Below are 16294 nucleotides of genomic sequence, written 5' to 3'. Positions count from 1 at the left end.
TGCGCCATACGAACCTTCCTGAATCATTTGCATCCCAGGCGCTGAGGAAGGCAGACAATACGCCGAAATGCATTCGCCGAGGGGGGATGATGGAGGACCGATACTTACCCCTGTGTGTGAATAAAGCTGTTTCCAAACTGTTCCCCAGCTGTTGGTCTCTTCACTTTTGCTTCGGTGGAGGTGTGGAGTTGGATATATATATATATATATATATATATATATATATATATATATATATATATATATATATATATATATATATATATATATATATATATATATATATATATATATATTAATATAAATATATTTCACCGGGCATTTTACTGGGATAAAAATATAGTGCTACTCAAAAAGACAGTTTCCCTGACAATGCAGCAGAAGGCACTTGACTTAACTAGTGATTGCTAGTATCTCTATATGTTCTAGGTGTCCTTACAATTGTTCCATAGTAAACAAATTATTTATTGAAACTTGTGATATTCATTATCATATGACTGCATTGGCATATTTACTTATCATATTGAAATCAAGCTCAATTTATTAGAGTAGTAGAAGTAAATACATGTATTTTTATGTTGAAGCCACATGCCCCCAACTTTGTGAATTAATTTTAAGCAGTTGCATCTTACTCAAGAGGCACAATTAGGAACAGCATGAGTTATCACAACTTTGTGGCAGACTTTTTAAGCAGCAGCTTCTAGCGTAAGAGGGATATCCAGTCAAGTTCTGAAGAGTAGCTGTCTTGTTAAAGACTTTTCACTGTTCCTTCTGTCTCAAAGGGACATCTAGCGTAGCTATGTGGAAGGCCAGATCTATTGGCCTTGCCAATGCTTGTCTCATTATTCCCCATCTTCTTTTATGGTATTTTCCTATTTCTTACCCTACTGTCAATTGCTCCAGCAGTTACCCCTTTGATGATGTCCACTTTGGCTCTTCGTTTCTATGTTCAGCCTACTTCTGTTAGCTAATCTCATCTTCGCCCACATATCCACTCATTCAGGCATTCACTGTCACCCAAAAATTAAATAGATGTTTCTGCGTATAGTCGTTTTTGTTTAGTAGAGGTTTTGTCTTTTCTGCATTTCTTTTCTTACTCTTCACATTTTTGTAAACATGTATTTACATTTTTGAGTCACTTTTAGCCTGCTTAACACTGTGGCCGGCATATCACTTGCGCTCTAACTGTTCTAATTAGCCTGTTTTACTGTAGAAGAGAATAAATCTGGTCCAAAGGTAACACTGTGTGTCGTGTAAATGAGTTGTCATTGGATCAGGCCTAGAGACAGCTTTAGTTGTCTCACCTGCCTCGTATTTTCCAAAAAAAGCATAATGAAAATACATCCATATACACATGCAGTGTCTTTGGGGCTCCCCTCCTCATATATAGGTCTGTTAAAGTATCATGTACATTTTGCCTCCGCAGTCAGTACCCATTAGCCAATTGGTCACACAGTACATTCGTGTATTACCAAAGATAGTCACATATATTTAGAGAATTATCAAAAAGACAAATAAATACAATCCAATCCAGTAGCTTTTTTCACTTGAAAAATGTGAATCATTGCTACTATTTTGGGATTCAAACCTAAATCATATTGTGACACATTTCACATAGCCAGCCGTTGTTGTAGGCCTGCTCTTTTATGGAGTTCGCTCTGCTGTCCTTCATGGTCAAGCGAAGACAGCAGCATTTTACCCTGAGGCGAATGTCAAAGAATTAATATGTTTATTTAGATAGTTGTATGATTGTTCTTCTTTAATAACAGACTTGACACTTGGATTCATGGATGTTTTGAGCTCACTCCCCCAGCAGTAGCTGATGTAACAAAATGTCCTTCAGAGATCTTCATTAATTTTTTAAGCTCAATCCGGGCTCCGAGGCCTAGGCCATACATTATAAGACAGACCACTACCTTGTATCTGTAGGAAAGATGCCAGAGAAGTATTGAATATTGCATGCATCATGACACAATACAGACTCCGAATAAAGAACAAATGTTTTCTTCCTGGAGTTTGAGGGCCCCTCAGACCTTCAGCCGGATACTTAAGTTCCAATGATTTAAATATTATTTGACGAATGATAAACAATAGGGAATTAGTCTCCCTACGTCAAAAATGAATGAGTAGTTTGGCACAAAGATCGGCTCTTTTTCCATTTCTCTTAATTATTCAACAATATATACATTCATACAGTGGCTTGACTCATGGAGCTCACTAGTCAAGCACTCTCCTGATAACACCTGAATTTTAGATTCCTTAGCACTTGTTTGCGTTTTTCAAAGATTCTTTTGCAGACTTTCACAAATGCAATCAAAATGTCAATGTCATGAACAAGAGCCAAATTGTGTGGTTGCAAGTCGTGTCTGCATTGCGAATACATAATATGCACTGGACCCGAAACAAATATTTAACCCAAGTTGAATCAATCAATTAAAAGCTACTTGAGGGGAAATAATTATGGAGTAAAATTGTCAATTTCAGGCAAACACAAATACATTACAATATAAGAAGAATACAGAAAACACTTTGTGAACGATAAAATATGTACAAAGTAAACTTTACACGTAATAAACAAATACAATTGTATAAAATGCATCCCAAAAATGTATGTCAAATTAAATTACGCAGAGGGCAAAAGACATGTGGACGTCTAAAGCAGAGGGCAACAGGTCCTAAAGTCAAGGAAAGTAAACAACATATTTATGACGACAATCGCATTTCCTGAAACGGTATATGCCAGCAATCAACGACCTCTGCATAATATGTGCGCTACAATTAATCACTCATTTGTGAAAAGCATGTTCAGTTTTCAAAACGGCATCAGAGCATGTATGCAGTCAGTTACCCCCCAGAATAGGATTCCTGGCTGTATTCAGTACCACCGCATAGGATTTGCAAATGTATTTGATGTGTCACCAGACATTTTTCACACATTTCAATGGATTTGTACGACCATTCAACATTCTAAGCTGCACCTTCATGGCGCTATTTAGAATCCAGAATAATACATTATACCAGTAGTTAGGAGCCACAGACTTACGAAAGACGGTATCACGGATCTACTGCACGGGAGTCACTCCAGTATTCCTATGGCATTTCAATTAATCAGAGGTTCTCTGGTGCTTGTATGACAGTTTGTTGTATGCATATCAAGGGCACATTCCGTTCACTCGCATAGCAGACGCACATTTATGCTTAGAAGTATTTACTATTAGTTTGTAGGGTTTACAAGCACAATAAAAATGGATAATTAAATACAGTTCGTCATTTAGCGCTCTCACCTCACCAAGCTTATGGTACCGCCTCATTTCGAGTTGAAGGAACCCCTTAATTTCCGATGGTGGAGCCCCAGCTGGCCCTGCAGTTGCAAATCCTTGAACTGGTTGGCTATCCACCCACCCCAGGCGTGCAAACAGTGGTGGTAGTCCCACCCTGTTAAATGTGTGATGCAGAGGCGTAGCTACCACTGGTGCAGCCAATAGGAGGGGGCCCAGGCTGTCCTGTACCGACTGCTGTTATGCTCTGATTTTATTTTTAAACCACAGTGCATGCTCAGGGGCTTGCCTGTGTTTGTGTTTCAGGAAGAGGGGTACAGAGGGAATAGAGGATGAGGGAACAGTAAAGAAGAGAGAAGAAAGGAGTGAAGAATAAGGAGTGGGTGAAAGATGAGGAGGCAGGATGAGCTGACAACATGGGAGAAGGTAAGAAGATTGAGCGAGAAAGAGAAAGGAGATACAAATGAGCAAAGTGGGAAAAGGAAGATAAAGGAACCAGAAATAAGGAGAGGATGAAGGCAGGAGATGAGGATGAGTGATAGACAGAAGAGGGGAAGAGGGAGACTGAAGAAGGGATAGAGAGGAGAACATTGAATGGATGAAGGAGATGAGAGGGGAGTGAGGTGAGTTGAGGATGGTAAGGCTAGAATGGAAGATAAGTAGAACGAGGAGCTTGGAGACCCAGAATTTACATGACACCAGAGTCCTTGGGTGTGATGAGCGTGCTGCACCTCATTTATAGCAGCATTTTAATACCGTCTGGGGGCCCAGTTTCATTGCATGCACTAGGGCGCATGAACCCCAGCTACACCTCTGGCGTGCTGTCTGTCCCTGATGTACCCTGGCCGAGTCTGCCATGCAGACCGCGTAGACAAGAGCAACGTAAGCAAAGAAAAGCCATGACCGAGAGGGTGAAAGCTACCTGCCACTCAGGGATATTGTTCGTTTTTTATTAATCAAACTCTGGCTGTAGGATTGCTTGACAGGCCAAACAAACATGGCACCGCCTTGCCTTTATCTGTGTCTTCTCAGCATCTGTTGCTCTGACGGATGCGCGGATGACACAACGATCCCTGGCTTCGAGGATCTCTAAATGTGGTGGGGTTTGGAGCACACAGCCTTCACCAGCATTTATGTTCCCTCACAGATTCCTTAAAAAGATTCTGGTTTTAAAATCATTTTTAATGCTGGATTGATAAATTGCGTAGTCTAGTTTTTAATCTCAAAGGATTTTTGCTGTATTTGTTTTCAGATTTGAGTAACTGGTTTATCCGAATGTTGTTGAAATTTTGTTAGTGGCATGTTATTGTAATATGGTTTTACAGTTATTTTACATTTGAGTGGATTAGGAGTGAATGACAGAATGACAGAATCAAAGAGGAGCGACTGCTATAGGGAACTCACCACCTCAGGGAATGTGGTTTAAAGTCACTCCTTCCAGAGAAGCCAATAAAGGTATTTCCTCACTTCCACCAAGATGTGCAAAGCTTCTGATGGGTACAGAACGTAGTGACATATATGTTTATTTGTACAGAGCAACACAAACTATGGTACTCTGTTCAGCTTGTGTGTCCCTACACAGCAGTAGCTTTTTTTTCTAGCAGAAACTACTATTACAAATCATTACAGAAAGTGTGCACTGCTTAACAGATCACATAGCGCACTTGCCCTGTGGAACCTGTGTGTGTATCATGTCAGTAAAAGACAAAGATCTCAGCCCCAAATCTTCAAGTCTGCCTTTTTGCACGGCCCTCCTTCTTTCGTCCTCTAGACCTTCCTTCTACCGTCCTGTAGGCCTTCCTTCTTCCGTCCTCTAGACCTTCCTTCTTTCCTCCTGTATACCTTCCTTCTTCTGTCCTGTAGACCTTCCTTTTTCCGTCCTGCAGACCTTCCTTCTTCCGTCCTGTAGACCTTCCTTCTTCCGTCCTGTAGACCTTCCTTCTTTTGTCCTCTAGACCTTCCTTCTTCCGTCCTGCAGACCTTCCTTCTTCCGTCCTGTAGACCTTCCTTCTTCCGTCCTGTAGACCTTCCGTCTTCCGTCATGTAGACAGTCCTTCTTCCATCCACAGACCCTCCTTCTTCCGTCCTGTAGACCTTCCGTCTTCCGTCCTGTAGAACTTCCTTCTTCCCTCCTATAGACCTTCCTTCTTCCGTCCTGTAGACCTTCCTTCTTCCGTCCTGTAGAACTTCCTTCTTCCCTCCTATAGACCTTCCTTCTTCCGTCCTGCAGACCTTCCTTCTTCCGTCCTGTAGACCTTCCTTCTTCCGTCCTGTAGACCTTCCTTCTTCCGTCCTGTAGACCTTCCTTCTTCCGTCCTGCAGACCTTCCTTCTTCCCTCCTATAGACCTTCCTTCTTCCGTCCTGTAAACCTTCCTTCTTCCGTCCTGTAGACCTTCCTTCTTTCATTCTGTAGAACTTCCTTCTTCCCTCCTATAGACCTTCCTTCTTCCGTCCTTCAGACCTTCCTTCTTCCGTCCTGTAGACCTTCATTCTTCCCTCATATAGACCTTCCTTCTTCCGTCCTGTAGACCTTCCTTCTTCCGTGCTGTAGACCTTCCTTCTTCCGTCCGTCAGACCTTCCTTCTTCCGTCCTGTAGACCTTCCTTCTTCCCTCCTATAGACCTTCCTTCTTCCGTCCTGTAGACCTTCCTTCTTCCGTCCTGCAGACCTTCCTTCTTCCATCCTGTAGCTCTGCTGGGTTCTTGAAAGATCCCACCTTCTACTCTAACAAAGCCTTTTCTGTAGCTTCACAACGAGACAACCTGTAGATCAATAAAACTGCAAACAATAATGAGGAATACATTTTATTATTGAACCCTGAAATAGTCTTACCTAGGAAAAACACAATAAGGCAAATATTTTAGAGTATTCATTTCACTATATAGTTTCTTCCAGATCCTCCTATTTCACAAGCCAGGCACGTACAAACTCTCTACACGTGCTACTGTAGAAGGGCTATGGGCTATGGTGTGTAGACGCAGCTGCACGAAGTTGGTAGCACTCTCTACAGACTGGGGATAAAAAATGGAAACATCACATGATCCAGGGCATGCACCGATTTTTTTTTTTTGAGTGATATTGTTTTTGTGTATAGTTAATTGTTTTTCTGTATGTGACCTAAAAATGTGAAATGAAATTCTTTGCTTATATCTAGAACCGCTTTTAACTCGCATTTACTTCCCTTCTCTGATCAGTGGCATGTTTGACGACAACACTTACACCTACTTCATTGAGCCAAAGGAGATGACTCACAGCCAGGTAAGATTAGCAGCTGCTGTTTGACATATGTGAGTAATCGCTTGTCTTTTTCTCCATTTACAAATGAAACAGATACAACCAAACAGATTCAGCCAAAGCATATATTAGCCTCCTTTTCAGTGACCTAATCTTTTCCCCCTGTGTAGTGTAGGCGCAGAAGATGAAGAAAGGGTGTCACTTAGACTTAAAATGTTGATCCGGAGAGGCCGGAAGATGGCCGCCAATCCCAAGTGTTTCATCTGCAACACCCATGCCAAGCAACACGGATAGGTTTCTCCCGGTGCTTGAGGTGGGGCAGGGCATTTTGAAAACTGGGATGAATTACCTCATGTCAGATGTTGAGTAGCATACGTTATTTGCCGTGGCCCTTCTTATCAATAAGGCAATAGTAACTAGGAGGTCAAAAGAATACAAGTGGGGGTAGTGGTTTGATATGTGCTGTCTTAGGGTTACATCTCATTCTCCGGAGCAGCAGACAAAGAAGTTTCATTTTCACTGAAATGCAGATTTGGTGTCTTTGCCTGTACTGATTGATTTCCTGGCTATTATTATCATGCCCATAAATCTGGAGAAGCTTCGCGACACAACGCTAGCACTGTTTGTTTGTATCCCTTGTGCCATATTATAATACAACACATTCTTGAATATTTATCCTCTTTTTTATTTTATGTCTGATACGGCGGGATTTCTGATCTATTGCTATAAATCTAGATCCCAACTCAGGTCGACTGAACCGTTGGTACCTGTCATAGAGTAAAAGGCAATCCACTACTAGGTCAATCAATAAGGACTTACACCACTCCAAAGAACCACCTACTATGAATAAGTTCTAAAAGTTTATTACAAAACCAAAGTTAACTGGAGATACAAACATCTCAAAATAAGGTTCAAAAGATATACTGGTATCAATACAAACATACATTTTCTAAATGCTCTTAGTCGGCAAAAGAATATCACCAAACCCAATTAAAAAATCATCAGAGTTGCAAGAATAGACACAAGCTGTAGCTTGTGAGTCATTTACAGGAAGGAAAAAATACAGATTAGACTGTCCCTACACTAGACTAAGTGACATCCCTACTTAGCAGAATCTTAACCTAAAAAGGTGTCAGCCGTGGTGACTTCCAAAGAAGATCACTCACTTCCTTAGTCTTCGTTGTAAATCGGTCTCTCGCAGTTAACCTATCTGCCTACCCATCCGCTCTCTTAGGTTCCTCAGACCATCTGCTCTAACTCCACCCAGGGGTGCTGTCCCTAATACAAAAATCACATTTACAATAGAAACGCCCTTTAGAGACGCCCCTCACGTGGTGTTGGTTCTGGCATTTTCCATGCTGATACTCCTCTGGGCCCCATCGTTAGCGTTGACCTTGCTTCTCAGGCTCTTCTCCGGCAGGACAGTACCCCCCAGGAAATTCCTGGAGCCTCCTCCAGGCCTGTGCCTGGCTCACTGAACAAAACCCTATTCATCACTCTCCTGATTGGAACCTCCTCGCACCTGCAAACAGACACTTGTACAGTGAGCCCCAAATTCCGGCCTCCACCGTATCTTCTAAGTCGTAAACCATCGAGCAGTCTCCGCAATTTATGCTTAACATGACCTTCCTCTAACTAGCACATGCAGATCAAAAGAAACGACCTCATCTATTCAGGCCTATTAGAATTACATGAAACAGGCTTGTGCACTCTGTAAACCTTTAATTTCTTAGTCTAAACAGTATCCTAACTTATTACACACAATGGTTATATGAAACACTTCTATAAACATATATTTCAGTTCTATGATCAATAATACCTTGAATTATAACAACATTAAAAATCCACTTCATGTGAGAGTGTAACAGCACCTTTTCATTCTCTGTGAACTGCCATGTGACCTACACATTTCTACGTTTAACAGCATTACATTCTCCTCTACAACAGCCACATAACATGGAACTTCAACATCATTCTAACATCTCTACACTTCTACATTAGCTTTTCACACTGATATATGCATTCTATTTTAATTAAACACTCATATATTTTCACTCTATAAATTCGACACTCTTATGTAATCTTTACTAAACTAATGCAACGTGCTTGTAAATATGGTGCACTTCTATTTTTTCTTGATTTGCGCTCTCTCAGTTCCCCCCTTTGATGACTTTTAGTAGTCATCACCATCACAACACTATCCCTGAGGTATGAACTGAATCATACAGAACTCGTTGCAGTACTCCCTCGTTTCATCATCTCTAGAGCCCTCAGACTCCTGTACTGATTGTCCTGCATCGCAGCTAATCTCCTCTCCTGCTCTCTCATGGATCTCTGCAACCTATTTGATCTATACCATTGGTACAGCCGCACCAATCCCCACAAGGTGATTATACAAATCACTATTATGATAATAGGTTTCAGTATGTACCAAATGAAACTCTTTCCAAGGTTGGCAAACCAACCTCCAACTTTACCCATTCCATGACCTACTTTTTCCCACACAGTTACCTGTGTCAAATCCTCAATCTCATGATGAATTTCAGTGATGTTCCGTATATACTTTTCTAGAGGTTTTGAATTGTCTGGAATGTAAGTGCAACATTCCTGAACCTTCAAAGCCTTACAGACTCCTCCCTCTTTGGCTAACAGAACGTCTAGAGCAAGTCGGTTCTGAAGAACCATTGCCCTTATCGATTGCATCTCTCCCTCCACCAGCATTAATGATCTAGCAGTACTAGCGGACAACCTATCTAGAACTGTTGCCAATCTCCTAATCTTGACATCATTCAGTGCTATCCCTAAAAGAGGAAACATAGCACCAAATACGTCTCCAACTACCTCCTCATAGTTTACATCCCTTCTTCCTCTAGCTTGAGTTCCTCTCTCTATAATTTCCAAATCCTCAGCATGGTATATTTTGGGGAAGACAATTGCTAAATAACATGATCCATACCAATTATCCGGTAGTTTCACGTATGCATTTCTTCCACAAACAAAATATACATTCGGGATCACCTGCATTTCTTTCAAGAAATCTTTTGTATAATATTCTAATTGGAAAGCATGTTCACAATTTACTTCTCCCACAAACACATTCTCATAATAGGTTTTACCCCTATATATACACAGTTTCCCCTTCTTCTCTCGATCTAAAGCTATTGGACCATTACTACCCTTTCTTTGGTGTGACCTTTCTTCTTCGGTCCAATCTGTTTTCCATTGGCCTGAAGCCTTTAAGATCTTCTGTCTCCTGTATCGATCATCCACCTGTCCTATAAACCTTTTCTCAATTTCTGACACTTTACAAGTCAAATTATTTCTTCGGGCATGTGAAGTATCTAACGTTTTCCAAGGAATGAAAAATTTCTTTAATCTGTCTTCACTCTTATAATAATCCCACTTGTTCATGTGCTTGTAGTTTGGAACTTCTGGTAAAACAGCATCAAAGTTTGAAAAATAATACTCAAAACCATCACGTTCATAAAATATACTAAGCAACAAACTACATGTGATTCCATAAGTCAATGGAAGATGATGATATCTAATACCTTCGTCTACAGAGGCTGGCATTTGCATGCAAACGTAGCAATTCTTTACCTCCATAGCATCAATATATTCATAAAGCAATTTAGCATATGCATTTGATTTGAAATTTCCCTGTGATTCATCCACATGCAACCTACGAGTCTCTGCTGCTAGTAAAGCTTTATCTTTCTCCGTATTGTCCCCCCTTTTACCAGCAGTAGTAGGTTTCTGTGTCGATACAATTTTTGCTTCCTTTGTTGCCTTCTCTTCATTTTCATGTCCCACTACATATGATATAGTAACTACTAAAACTATAAGAGAAATTACTCCCACTAAAAGTGTGCCTACTATGCATTTTGTCCTGCGGTTTGGGTTGCCAGCCTCCATGATCTCAAGACAGTGTAGTTCTGGTTTTCTTTCACAACACAAAGTCTCTTTACTTTATTTATTCAGTCTTTCCGAACCACACCTAGAAGCTGGTAATCCCTTCTGCAAGATCAGTCTTTGAGTTCTATTGCAACAGACAACCCTAGCCCTTCTCCGTCCACTAAATGGGAAATCCCTAATTTTTTTCTTCTTCCACTTGGCCCTAGGTTATCTTTCAATCTGTTTATTTACAAAGTCTTTAGCAATCTGGAATCAGACGTGTTCCAGCGGCTCTAATCACGTATTCTAATATTTCCAAACGAAGAATGATTTCCTCATGTGTTGGCCTCGTTGAACAAAAAGTCGGAAATTCTATTCTGTTTAAAACCATGTCTCTTATCCCGCTCAGATAAGGAGGATTGGGAATAGTGAGTGTCAGCAACCCTTCGACCTCCACTCCGGGTATCACCAACACTATTTCCACTGTTATGATTGGGTCAGTACTGATCAATGTCACTTCCCTCACCCTCCCGGATCTCCGTGCACTGGACATCTGCAGCTAGGTAGGTCCACTCAGGAGTAGCGTATCTTCTGCAGGGCACTCGCACCCTCCTCGTTCTTCTCGGACCTTCCTGTTCCTGTCTTTGTGCACTTTCGGCCAAATCCGAGTCTTCAGATATAGGAGCAAGAGTTCTCTCTGAAGTTGGCTTCAAGCTCGGCCTCTTCCTTCTTTCAGGCCAACTAGCTTCTCCACACCTTGTTCTCCTATTTCTTGTCCTCACACTCGGTTCTTGATCACTCTTGTCTTGATCTGTGTCTGAGCCGTATTCACAGCAACTTTCTCCTTCAGTGGCAACTTCAGTTTCACTGTCGTCCTGTCTTTCTTCTTCCGGATTTGTAGCACTCCCAACTTCTTCCGACACCCCCACAGCTTGACTGATCCCCTCTAATGGTTCGCCGTCCACAGCTGGATTTTCATCTGTGAGAGGAGCTGTTTCTTCTAAGGGTGCTGGAACTCTTCGAGTATGGGAAGCGTGGATCCAATTTGGCAGCCCTCCACACTTTACAGCAGTATTCGTTGTCAGGAATATTTGGTAGGGCCCCTTCCAACGCACATCTAGGCAGTTCTTCCGGACGTGCTTTTTAACCAGTACCCAATCTCCCGGGCACAAGTCGTGACATAGGTCTCTTGAAGATGGAACTTCAGCAGCCTGCACCTGAAGAGACACAGAATGAATGACGTCAGACAGTCCTTTGCAATAATCCAGGATCAGGTCATCTGTAATATTCAACAAAGCTGTAGTTGGAACAGACGGAAGTCTCATTGCCCTCCCCATCAACACCTCATGTGGAGAGAGATCTGTCCTCCTGTCTGGTGTACTACGCATACTCATGAGTACCAAGGGCAGAGCATCAGGCCAGGTTAAGGACGTCGATGAACATACTTTGGCTATTCTGGACTTCAGAGTCCCATTTATCTGCTCCACGATACCTGAAGCTTCTGGTCGATAGCTACAGTGCAACTTCTGATCAATGTTCAATGCTGAGCAAAGCATCTTCACAACTTCACTGTTGAAATGAGTTCCCCTATCTGATTCCAAGGAGGTCGGCACCCCAAAGCGCGGAATCAACTCTCTAAGCAACAACTTTGCTACTGTGAGTGTGTCGCACCTGCGTGTAAGGTATGCTTCGACTCATCTGGAAAATATGCATACAACCACCAGAACATACCTGAGGCGGTTGACTTTTGGCATCTCGATAAAATCTAATTGCATTCGGTTGAAAGGCCCCCCAGACCTCCCAATGTGACTCATTGTAACTGGTGTTCTTTTCCCTACATTCAATTGTTGACATGTGACACATCTTCGACACACTGCTTCTGCTGCAATCCTGAATTTAGGATTGTACCAAGTCTGCCTAAATAACCTCAGCATGGCATCTCTTCCTAAGTGTACTGGACCATGTATCTGTCGTGCCATTAGACTCACTAATTCCTCAGGTAATACTGTCCTTCCATCTGCTGAAACCCACAAATCCATTTCACTTTTCACACAACCTGCTGTTTCCCATGCCTTTTTCTCAGAATCAGGTGCTTTCTCTTGCATGTCTTTTAAATCATCCCAAGTATCAACTGTTTCTAGCATCATGTTTAACTCTGTCTTTTCCTGAGTCCCACCTACTTCCACTTCCGTGAAAGAATACCCTTGCTCCGCACAGTAGCGGGCAACTTCATCTGCATATCGATTACCTTGCGATACAAAATCTGTATTTTTGGTGTGGGCTACACATTTAACAATCCGATTGCTGCTGGACCTTGTAATGCTTCTAACAACAGTCGCACAAATTCCCCATTTCGAATAGGCGAACCAGAGGAGGTCATGTAACCTCTCTGAGACCACAATTGCCCATAATCATGAACTACACCGAAACCATATTGGCTATCGGTATAAATGGTGACTCTAATTTTGTTACCTGCTAAACAGGCACGTGTCAATGCAATGAGTTCGGCTACCTGAGCGGAGTGTACTCCTTCCAGGCAAGTGGCTTCCACAACTCCAGTAATGGTGCAAACAGCATAAGCTGCTCTCTACCGACCAGTATCGTCTCTTAAACATGAACCATCAACAAAGAAAATTTCATCAGGGTCAGTCAACGGCTCATCCACAATATCTGGTCTTGGCTTGGTGCATAGTTCAGTCACATCAAGGCAATCGTGATCTTCACATTCTTCGCCTTCTATATCATTAGGAAGTGGCATCAATGTAGCAGGATTCAAAACAGAGCACCTCTTAAGGGTCACGATCTCCGCAGCAAGAATAACTTGCTCGTAGCGCGTAAGCCTATTATTGGTTAAGTGCTGTGTCTTGGTCCTGGTCATTAACAGTTCTACAGAATGAGGTACATACACCACTAATTGGTGTCCCATGACGATATTTTCACACCTTTCAATGCTGACACCTGTTGCAGCAACGGATTTGAGACATCCGGGCAACGCTGCGGCTACCGGATCTAAAGTAGCCGAAAAGTATGCAACTGGTCTACGGGCATTTCCATGAGTTTGTACTAAGACTGACAAAGCACAACCCTCTCTTTCGCAGCAGTAAAGTGAAAATGGTTTTTCGTAATCAGGCATCCCCAAAGCTGGAGCACGGCACAAGTCCTCTCTCAGCTGTAGGAACGACATCAAACAATCCTTGTCCCATGGTACCGGATCACTCACCTCCTTGTGCGTCAGTTTTTGTAAGGGTTTTGCTTTCAGTGAAAAGTTAGCTATCCACTGTCGGCAATAACCAACCATTCCTAGGAACATCCTGACTTCTCTCTGTGTCGTAGGCGCGTTCATCTTCATTATCGCCTCTATCCTATCTGGTGACACCTTGCGCTTTCCTTTTTCTATCCGGTGACCCAAGTACTGTACTTCTGTCAAACAGTACTGCAATTTGCTCGGAGATACCTTATGCCCATTTTCAGCTAAATGGTTCAGCAAGGCGATGGTATCTACCTTACAAGCTTCTTCCGTACCTGACGCAACAAGTAGGTTGTCTATGTACTGGACCAGAACCGAGTTCTGTGGCAGTACTAGACTTTCAAGATTTTTCTTCAATAGCTGGTTGAAAATTGATGGGCTTTCTGTATACCCCTGTGGGATACGACACCATGTTAAGACACGATTTTCCAGCTTAAAAGCGAAAAGATACTGGCTCTCCTCATCTAATGGAATTGAAAAGAAAGCCTGACATAAATCTATCACTGTGAACCACTCAGCTTGGAATGGTATCTGAAACAATATCACTGATGGATTCGGTACCACTGGACAACATGAAACAACTATGTTATTAATCTTTCGAAGATCTTGTACTATTCTAAACTTCCCACTAGGTTTCTGCAAACCCATAATCGGGGAGTTGCATGGACTACCCACAATTTCCTTTAATATTCCCTGTTGAATCATGGAGTCGATTACGGGTTTTATTCCTGCAATCGTCTCCGGGGTCAATTTGTATTGAGGCGTTCTTGGATATTCAACGTTTGGTTTTACCATGATCTTCACTGGTTCTACTCCTTTGATCAATCCTATCTCTTCTCCAGTAAAATCCCATACCTCTGATGACACTGTATCTCGTAAATCCCAAGGAAGCTCCTCCACAGTCAGGGTAGGGTACAGTTCTACGCATAATCTCGAATTTTCAACTTTAAAGGTAGCATCATTGTCTGTAGTCTGTACCTCCACTCCCTGAGGTGTGCAGTATATTGTGCAGTTCAGTTTGCACAATAAGTCTCTTCCTAACAGACACACAGGACTAGAATCACATACTACAAACTGATGTTCGTCGGTGTAGTTTCCTATTTTCACTGGCACTGGTTCCGTCGAAGGGTTAGTCATTCTCCTATTTGCGACTCCTACCACATGAATTGTTTCCCCCGACATTGGTAGATCTGGAACCACTGCCGATCTCAAAGTTGATCGAGTAGCTCCGGTATCTACTAAGAATGTTGTAGGACACCCTGCCACTTCAGCCTCAACAAACGGTCCTCTTTGATCCACCTCTAGAACTGCCCCGAGGGTACAGTCCTCCTCTCTACTTACACGTTGTCCCGTCAATGGATCAACGTAGTAACACTCTTCTTCATCTGTGAAAAAAGGCATTTGTCTATAGATCTTTCCTCCTGTCGTAATCTTTGGTGGTTGCGGGAACTGAGCTCGTGGAGCCGAAGTCCCCCCTTTGGCCACCCTACTCTTTGGCACTGTCACCCCTTGAACTGGAACTTCTTGAACTTCCTCCTCCTCTACTTCTAGCTCTCCATTTTCAGGGTTATAGGGACACTCGCGTTTCCAATGTCCCACCCGGTGACACTGGTGACACTTTGTCGTTTTTTTCAATGTAGCAATGTCTATTCTAGGTCTCAAGTTTTCCTCGCTGTCCTTATTCTGACTATTTGATTTCCGTCCCATTGTCCCTGTTCCCTGTTGCTGCTGTCCACCCCTTCCAGCTGACTGCATCTGCACCATCATCAGTTTCTCTTTTAGTTTCTTCGCTTTGGAATCTATTTCATCACTGCAATACCTTGCATATCTCAAAATTTCATCCAATGGTTTGTTTTGCCAACAAATTAAATGTTGCTGAATCATCAAACAAATATCAGGTCTCAACCCCAAAACGAACTTTGATACAAACTGTCCTATATCTTTGGGATCCATTACATCTAATCCACTGTATTGTTTGAATGTTTTCAGCAATCGCTCATAAAACTCATGAACTGTCTCCTTGGGTTCCTGTCTTGTTCGGTCTATTTTTACCCAATCTATATCTTGTGGTGGCACCTTCTCCTTCAGCCATGTCATTACCCGTTCATATTTTAACATTACGCTTTCTGACGGTCCATTAGTATGAGCATCCCTTTCTGGTTCTGCAGTTGGCCATTCGACACTAACTTTGCATGCTATCCACAAGTCTCCTGGGACCACAATGTCGAATAAGGTGTTCAAATCAATCCACAATACTTTTGAAATCTTGACAAACCTCTCTACCTGCTTTTACCACTCTACGGGATTTTCCCTTAACTTCGGAAATGAGTTGGTAAATGCGGCCAAATCTCCCCTACTCCAGGGCACGTGTACATAACTCCCATTCGCTATTTCTCGCAAAGGGAATGCCCCCATCTGCAGTAGCCTTCCCTCCGGAGACATCACATTCGCGCTCCGCCTAACAGTTCCCCTTATGGACCATCTCTCTTCCCATTTGTCCAGATCTCTCCATGCTCTTATTCCTGTGATCAGTTCCCTTATGTGTATTTTTAATCCAGTTGTCCTCCTCTCATCTAGGTCCTGATCTGAATAATGCAACCTATGGTTACCCTGCAATGCCTTTGTTCTGGACAAATCTAC

The 16294-nt window shown here is 42.4% G+C and overlaps 1 protein-coding gene across 1 annotated transcript in view; it reads left to right on the top strand.

Moving 5' to 3' along the window:
* Positions 1–16294, top strand: part of ADAM23 (ADAM metallopeptidase domain 23) — a 748300-nt gene that overhangs the window by 417389 nt on the left and 314617 nt on the right. The window contains exon 6 of the mRNA XM_078680301.1: positions 6474–6537. Within this exon, the coding sequence (XP_078536427.1) occupies positions 6474–6537 (64 nt within the window). The remainder of the gene's footprint in view (positions 1–6473; positions 6538–16294) is intronic.

Source organism: Lissotriton helveticus, chromosome 3_1, assembly GCF_964261635.1.
Source record: "Lissotriton helveticus chromosome 3_1, aLisHel1.1, whole genome shotgun sequence".
In the NCBI taxonomy this organism is placed as follows: Eukaryota; Metazoa; Chordata; class Amphibia; order Caudata; family Salamandridae; genus Lissotriton; species Lissotriton helveticus.
The sequence above is the reverse complement of the archived record's forward strand: the minus strand, read 5'-3'. Positions and strand labels throughout refer to the sequence as shown.